Raw genomic sequence first — 8,715 nt, forward strand, 5'->3', positions numbered from 1 at the left:
GAAGGAAGGACAGGTGATAAGATATCACCTTGGGGATGGTAGAGGATGAGGAACCCCATTAGATATCCAGGATGATCAGATATCAAGGATGGGAGATTCTGGCTAAGCTTATTTAGCAGGAATCTTGTTAAAATTGGACAATGCAGGGGCGTCTGGGTGGCTTAGCCGCTAAGCGTTTGCCTTCTGCTCAGGTCATGATGCCAGTGTTTTGGAATCGAGCCCCGCATCCGGCTCCCAGCTCAGCGGGAAGCCTGCTTCTCCCTCTTCCACTCCCCTTGCTTGTGTTCCCTCTCTCGCTGCCACTCTCTCTGTCAAATAAATAAAATCTTAAAAAAAAAAAAAAAAGTCGGACAATGCAGAGACAAACATGGAAGTCCAAAAGTCAGGCCAAGTAGAAAAAGAATTTTGGGGAAGAGTTAACAAAAGAGTGCAAAGACAGCTAGAGTGCTTTAGCAACCAGTGGGAAGGCCCAACTCCTCTGCTCCAGACTCTCACTCATTCATTCCTTCACTGAGTTTTGAGGCTCCACTGAAAATATAGCAATGAACAAACACAGAAGCCCCCGCCCTGGAAAACTGACTGCTAGTGAGGGAAACAATTTGCACAAATACACAGGCTGTAGGAACAAAAGTAGGGCAGTGAAATAGCAAGTTGTAGTTTTAGACTGTGGTGGTCAAGTAAGGCCTGCTGCAGTGACATTTGCTAAAATAATTTTAAAAAGTTAAAACACATGACTCCCATGCAAATATATGATGTAAATGTGTCAAGATTTTATTCAGTTCAGTATGAGGGGCACTGAGTGATGCTATAACCAATTCAAAGGAGATTTTGAAGAGTTTTTTTTTTTTTTTTTTTTAAGTAATCGGTCAGTCAGAGGAATGTCGAAAAAAGATTGCTAACAGATTGAGGGGAGGTTAAGATCCTAAGGATAAGTAATAAACTATGGTGCTTAAAGTTATGATTTCTACTTTGGGTTTGTTTGTTTGTTTGTTTTTACCAGAGAGAAATCAGGGACATCTCCTGACAAATTTTATTTGTATTGCCGTAAACAGGAATCTCTGGCCTTGTTCTCAAACAGAAACCATTTGCATTGCTATCACTTTTCTACAGGTTAACCTCTATACCTGCAAAATTATAAAATAGCCAAGTCTATCAAAGGTGCCCATGGAATCAGTTAATCCCCAAAAATCTAGACAAGGCTAAGCGCTCCACTGTTAGGACACCTAGCATCCAAGAGGACAAGAGCTGGACGGTAGTTAAGTGGTAAAAACAGATTTTATTCAGGAACTATTGCCGTAGGGGATATAAAACCTCATATGGAACTGGGCTCAATTCTAAATAAAACAAGGACAAACAAGGATTTATAGTCAAAGAGCAGGATAAGAATCACTGGATGGAAAATGATTGAGAAGAGACACGAGTAAGGAAATTCTTGCTCACAGGATTTCTGCTTAAGGCAGGCCAGTCATGAGGTATCACCTGGAGGATGGTGGGGGATGAGGGTTTTGATTAGATCTAGAGAGCGATTAAATATCAAGGGGGAAGGGATTCTGGAACTATCAGGATTATTAAAATTAGGATTATTGAAATCAGACTATCAGTCTATTATTATTTATTATTATTTATTATTATTATTATTAGGATTAGGATTATTAAAATTAGACTCCAGGGCTCTGGGCAAACTAAGGTTCTGTGACCCCAGGAAACTGTTCCCCACCCAGTCTGGACAACCAGGCAGCTATCTTTTGCATTACAATGGCCTTGCAATAAGTGTGGATGCAACTCAGCCCCAGTGCCCACTTTGCCCCAAAGCACCCAATTCTAGGGACTCTTCAACACCTGAGATTTATGGGCCTGAAGAAAATTATGCATCTTTGCAAATGTTGCCCGCTGACAACCCACATGAGGACACTATCTTCTCTTCCTTCCTCCATGGATCTGCTTATTTAGGACAGCCCTGATTCTTTTGCCAGTCCCAGAGTAAAACTACTACCCACTTCTGTAGAGGAGAGCACAGTGAAGAAGGAAGATACAGTCCATGGCAAGAAACAGAAGATCAGAACCATATTCTCTCAGACCCAGCTATATGTACTCAATGACAGATTTCAGAGACAGAAATACCTCAGTTTCCAGCAGATTCAAGAACTTTCTAACTTTCTGAACCTTAGCTATCAGCAGGTTAAGACCTGGTTCCAGAACCAGAGAATGAAATGTAAGAGGTAGCAGAAAAACAACTGGCCAAAGAATAGCAACAGTGTGACTCAGAATAGCTCAGCAACTACAGGATACCCAGGCTTCTATTCCTATCACCAGGGATTCCTGATGAACACTTCTGGAAGCCTTCCAATTTGGAGCAGCCATACCTGGAGTAACACAAATTGGAGCAACTAGACCTGGAAAAGCCAATCTCGGAGAAACCGTTCCTGGAATAGTCGGACCTGGTGCCCCCAAACCTGAAACAGCCAGCTCCACAGCTGTGGAAAGGAATCCCTGCAGCCCCAGATCCCACAAAATTCTGTCAGCGATTTGGAGTCCATCTTAGAAACTGCCGGGGAAAGCCATAGTGTAAAAGAGCAAACTGCCCAGTATTTTAGTATCCAGCAAATAATGGATTTTTTCCCAAAGTACTCTGTGAACATACAGCCTGAAGATGTGTGACAATGAGTATATTATTCAATCTCAATTTGGGCAGTGGCTGTGTTACTTCTCCCAGGATTTGTCTTTTAGGGTCCTGTGTCTCTGCCTTGCTATTGTTTCTCTTTATGCTTATTGGGTCAGTTGAGGGGATATGATTGGAGTCTAATCAAAGAGCTTTTAGTAGCATTGGCGGCATGGACAACATGATAAAAGATGTTTCTTGCTGTAGATAACTAGATATAATACTAGTTTGAATATTTTTGGGTTCTAGAATCTAACCTCAAGAATAGGAAGTGATGGATCACTAAATTCTACTCCTGAAACCAATAGTACACTGTATGTTAACTGACTTGAATTTAAAAAAAAAAATAGCAAGTAAAAACATAGAGGTGTGATGAAGGATTACCCGTATTTTCTAGGATTGAGAGGATTTACTTGTTGACAACCTCAGTGGTTATGGTGAAGAGTTAAGCTATAATATGCTTCTTTGATTTCCTCTGCCCCTTGTGCTGTTTTACTACAACTCCTAATTTGTTCATTATTCTAGTATTTGTAGAAAGAGGTTTTGTATTTTATTTTAGTTTTTTTTTAAAGATTTTATTTATTTGTTTGATAGAGAGAGAGAGAGCATGAGCAGGGGGTAGGGGCATAGGGAGAGGCAGGGAGTCTGATCCAGGGCCTGATCCCTGGACCTGCTCCCTAGACCAGATCCCTGGGCCCGATCCCTGGATCCTGGGTTCATGACCTGAGCCAAAGCAGATGCTTAACTGACTGAGCCACCCAGGCGCCCAGAGGTTTTATATTTTAATGCATCATGATAATAGTACCAGTTTGACTGGTAGGTTTACAGGTTTAAGTACAAATAAATAAAATACCCACTTTACCTTTATTTATTTATTTTTTCTTTTTTTTAAAAAATTAAAATAGCTAACATATAGTACATCATCAGTTTTTGATATAGTGTTCAATGATTCATTAGTTGCGTATAACACCTAGTGCTCATCACATCACGTGCCCTCCTTAATACCCGTCACCCCATTACCCCATCCCTCCACTCACCTCCCCTCCAGCAACCCTCAGTTTGTTTCCCATAGTCAGTAGTCTCTTATGGTTTGTCTCCCTCTCTGATTTCTCCCCCTTCAGGTTTCCTTCCATTCCCTTATGGTCCTCCATGCTATTCCTTATGTTCCACATGTGAGTGAAACCATACGATAACTGTCTTTCTCTGCTTGCCTTATTTCACTTAGCTTAATACCCTCCAGTTCCATCCATGTCAGTGCAAATGGTATGTATTCATCCTTTCTGATGGCTGAGTAATATTCCATTATATATATATGAACCACATCTTCTTTATCCATTCATCTGTTGAAGGGCATTTCGGCTCCTTCCACAGTTTGGCTATTGTGAACATTGCTGCTATGAACATTGGGGTACATATGACCCTTCTTTTCACTACATCTGTATCTTTGGGGTAAATACCACTTTACGTTTAAAAAAATTTAGACTCTGCAGGGATGGACATGGAAGCCCAAGGTTGAGGCCTAGTTGAAAAAAGGGCTCAATGTTTTATTGAGCCAAAGTGGGCCTGCTCCTCAGTGAGTTACAGACAGAGATTATACCAGGTGGAGTGGCCTTACAAGGCCATCTTTATTTGTACAAATAAAGAGATCACAGGGAATAATTTCCAAAGCTGTGTCTCCCCAAAGGAGGAAACATGGGCTCCTTTAGGGCATGGGATGAATATTCAGAAGGGGATTTTAACATTAAATGAGGCTGAAGTTATTGTTGGTCACTCCTGGCACTTTCTGATTCATCTGGGCAGGATCTCCCTCAAATGTTTCTTTTTCTGTTCTAGTAGTTTGTTAGCTTGTTTCTAAAAGGTAAGACTGACAACTAGACAGAAGCTTCTAGGAGTTTAGTTTCTACAAGAAAGATTGACAATTAAGCAGAAGCTTCTACTAGAAATTTTCTGAGTTCGGGGTGTCAGGCCAGTGACAATAGGAGCCTAAGTAAAGTTGAGTCAGGGATCGTGTTTGTCACTAGTTATCTATGTTGTTTATTTACAACTTTTGGATAATCATTTCTTATCATATTGAGCCCCTGACTGAAGGGAGACAGGGAATGGTGTTTCCTATAATGCTTATGATAACATCCAACTTCTCTGGTAGGCTACTTGGCCTTCAAGACCTTCTGGCCAGCTTGACCCCACTTCACAGTCTCCCATGTGCCCCAGTGAGCTAGCTGCCTTTCCTCAACATACTTGATCTGCCTTCACTCCCACTGCCGTGCCCAGAGAAAGCCCTGTGCTGGATGCAGCAAAGAAGACAACAAAGTATCTGTTCTTAGGAAGTTTACATTCCAGTAGAGAAAAACCTATAATAAGCAAGATTATTATATGTTGGGCGTGATAAGTACTGTGACAAAAAATAAAGCAGAGAAAAAAAGGTAGAGAGAGATGCAGGTGATGAGGAAGGCCTCTCGGGATGTGCCTTTTGAGCAGAAATTTGAAGAGATTCAGGGAGCAAAGTATCTGGGGCCAGAGGGCTTCAAGGAGAGGGAAGAGCAAATACGAAGGCCAACAAGGAAAGCCAAAAAACAGTATGGCTGTAACTGAGTGAGAAGGACTGATGCCAGTCTGTGGAATGACGCTGAGTGAGGAGGACAGCTTTGAATTGAGGTGTGGTAAGCTATGGCCTGCTATATAAGGATGCCCTTGCTGTTGTATGGAGAGTAGACATTAGAATGCAGGAGTGAAGCAGAGAGAGCAATTGAGAGGCTACTACAAGTCCACTTGACTAAACTGGGTGGCAGCAAGCCAAGTAGTGAGAGAGTGGAATTCTAGATACGTTTTGAAGGTGGAGCCAACAGGATTCATTGTTGTCCACACAAAATGAACAAATGTTGTAGAATGTCTTTTAAAAAAAAAGAAAGAAAGAAAGAAAAGAAGAGGGATCCTCGGGTGGCTCAGTTGGTTGTGCCTCTGTCTTTGGCTCAGGTCATGATCCCAGAATCCTCGGATTGCGTCCAGCACTGGGCTCCTTGCTCAGTGGGGAGCCTGTTTCTCCCTCTGCCTGTCGCTCCCCCTGCTTGTGCTCTCTCTCCGTCCAATAAATAAAACCTAAAAAAAAAAAAAAAAAAAAAAAAAGGAAGAGACTTTTATTTGAGCCCAAGTACTTGAACTGTATCCAAGGATAGCTGCTCAGGATACGTAATCTTCACAAAGAAGAGTGCTCTGGGGAAAAATATTTGGGGCAGGGCTATATATGTTTTAACAAATCGGGAGTTTGGGAACATGGCTGAATAGGAGGGCCCTGAGCTAGAGAGATTGGACTATTACTCAGCCATCAAAAAGAATGAAATCTTGCCATTTGCATTAACAGGATGGAGCTAGAATATATTATGCTAAGGAACTAAATTAGTCAGAGAAAGACAAATACCACATGATTTCACTCATATGTGGAATTTAAGAAACCTAACAGATAGGGAGGGGGAAAAAAAGGAGTGAGAAAAAACAGACTCTTAAAAAAATTTTTTTTTTTACTTTTTTATTTGAGAGAGAGCACACACGAGCGGGAGGAGGACAGAGAGAGAAGTAGACTCCCCACGAGCAGTGAGCACCAGGGTGTGGAGGAAGCTGGATCTCAGGACCCCTGGATCATTACCGGAGCTACCCAGGCACCACAAAGCTAACTCTTAACTATAGAGAATGAGCGGAGGGTTGCTGGAGGGTAGATGGAAGTGGGGGATGGGGTAAGTAAATGATGGGTATGAAGCAGGGCACGGGTTGTTATATGTAAGTGACCAATCATTACATTCTACACCTGAAACCAATATTACTCTGTATGCTAACTAACTGCAAGTTAAATAAAAACTTGGAAGAAAAAAAAATAAATCCACGGGACAATTAGATCACTCAAGAGATAAAAGAGAATATTTGGTCTTGGTTCCAATCCATGGGGACACTGTATTTTGGTGGTACAGTGGTCCAAAAAGGAAAAGAGGAGAGAATGAGGAAGGTATAAAACCGGGGAAGTGTGAAGTCACAGAAGCCATTGGGGTTTGGGATAGAGGGGTATGGAGGGAAAGCTCTACATTGTCAGACGTTGCTCTGAAGACGGACAGGCCGCAGCAAGTGACTCTGAGAGGCACCATTCCAGCGGCCTGATGGAAGAAAGCACCACTGGAGTCATTTGAAGAGAGAATGGGAAGTGAAGAAGAGTCCACAGCGAATCGGGCAACTTTTCAGAGGACTTTTCATGCCTCAGAGGGAAGGGTCCATAGCTGGATGGGCCCTTGGGTTCTAGAGAGGCGGCTAGTCGGCTTTTAAGGTGGCTGATTCTGCAGCACATGTTTGCATGTTAGTGGCAATTGAGGGGGAGAAGTTGTTGGTGAAGTACAACATAGGAACAATTGTGGAGGTGACATCCCTGAGCAGGCTGGAGGGGCTGGGGTTGGCACACAGGGTAGGGCTTGGCTCTGTACATTTCCCCATCAAGCGCAGGGACTCGCGACAGAAGCCACCGCCCCACAGCTTCCCCGGAGCTCAGCGACAGGATTGGGCAATTCCTGCGGGAACTACATCTCCCGGCAGGCGGTGCGCTCGGTGGCCAATGCGCAGGCGCGCGCCGCCGGCCTCAGCCTGTCCCCTCCCAGCCGCCCCGGCGCCTGTTCCGGGCAGGAGCCACCGACGCGGAGGGGGACGGGTTCCTCTTAAAAGAGAAACGGCGGCCGTGCGCGCGAGGTGGGCCCTTGTCCTCCAGCCGCTCTTCGGGCCTGCGCGCGAGGCGGGGGAGGCGCAGGCGCAGTCGGGCTGAGGGCGGGTGGGGGCTCGCAGGTAAGGCCGGGTGGGGGTGGACCGCGGCGGGCGCTCTGGGTGGCCTGGGAGCTGCCTTTGGAATTGGCCTGTCCTACGCATAGTGAGCGTTAAGTGGGGCGGCCCGAGACGGGGTGGGAGCGCCCTCCAGACCCCGGTCCCACCCACATTCACCCCACTGTGAAGAGCGCCCCCAGTAGACACCACCTCCCCTTCCCCCCGTCAGCCAGTGAAGGCAGTAAAGGCCTGTGCTCTCTTCAAGATGAAACTGTTACCCACCCCGCGTCCAAACCCAGTTGAAAATTCTCCGTGAAAATCTCACGCCCCTTCCCCATATCTCCCGTTTCTACACTTCAGTGTGCTCGGGGTCAGGCCATTGTTCTCACTTTGACTCTGTCTCCCTACCTCCCACTCCACAGCGCTAGTTTACATGCCCTGTAACGTAAGCTGGGGCGTTTGGGGCCCAACGGCGGCGGATGCTAGGAAATGACTTAGTCTTGCTCCCAGTTCACCGATGAGGAAACTGAGGCCCCAGCGGCGGGTGGAGCCGGGGCCTCGCGCCCGAGATCGGGTCCGCCCATATGCGTGTCTCCTCCACCCTGTAGGTCCTGGTGCCCATGGCTTCCTCCCCGGTGGACGCATCTCGCAGGCGGCAGGAGAAGCGGCGGCAGCTGGACGCGCGCCGCAGCAAGTGCCGCATCCGCCTGGGCGGCCACATGGAGCAGTGGTGCCTCCTCAAGGAGCGGCTGGGCTTCTCCCTGCACTCGCAGCTCGCTAAGTTCCTGTTGGACCGGTTAGGGGCCGGGGCGGGGCTGTGGGGGAGGGCACCCAGGTTGCACCACCCAGTCCCCTCCCTGGATCAGGTGCCGGCCGGCCCCCTGCTCGTTACATCTGCAGATTTCTCATTTCAGCACAACAGCCTGTGTGATTTGTGGCCTCTCTGGGTCCCTTGCCCTCCTCTTTGTCCCCAGCGAATAGGGCGCCTGAAAGTGTGTGCGTGCTGAGAGCCGAGGGCAGTTGGCCTGGATCCCCACCTAAGCTGCCTCTCTTCTATCCCTCTCCTTCCCCTCGCAGGTACACTTCTTCAGGCTGTGTGCTCTGTGCAGGTAGGAAGGAAATAACTAGAGGTGGGGGGGTCAGGAGCCAGGGAGGGAAGAGGGGCAACAGGGAGTGATGAGACCCAGAAGCACCCTCCGAAAGGGGATGGATCAGAGGGGACCCTGAGTGATTTGGGGAAAAGGGGCGGGGGAGTTGGGGAGCCCAAG

At 46.5% G+C, this 8,715-nt stretch overlaps 1 protein-coding gene across 8 annotated transcripts in view; it reads left to right on the forward strand.

The window, feature by feature from the left end:
- The first annotated feature begins 7,286 nt into the window (after nucleotides 1-7,286).
- ZNF692 (zinc finger protein 692) overlaps nucleotides 7,287-8,715 on the forward strand; it is an 8,455-nt gene continuing 7,026 nt past the window's right edge. For 5 of the 8 annotated variants that reach the window (XM_040622670.1, XM_040622673.1, XM_040622672.1 and 2 more), the window contains exons 1-3: nucleotides 7,287-7,378; nucleotides 8,056-8,243; nucleotides 8,525-8,556. In XM_040622670.1, the coding sequence (XP_040478604.1) occupies nucleotides 8,068-8,243; nucleotides 8,525-8,556 (208 nt within the window). In that variant the 5' untranslated portion in view covers nucleotides 7,287-7,378; nucleotides 8,056-8,067. The other 3 variants (XM_040622671.1, XM_040622677.1, XM_040622676.1) reach the window with 3 other exon arrangements.

Source organism: Ursus maritimus, unplaced genomic scaffold (assembly GCF_017311325.1).
Source record: "Ursus maritimus isolate PB19 unplaced genomic scaffold, ASM1731132v1 scaffold_5, whole genome shotgun sequence".
In the NCBI taxonomy this organism is placed as follows: Eukaryota; Metazoa; Chordata; class Mammalia; order Carnivora; family Ursidae; genus Ursus; species Ursus maritimus.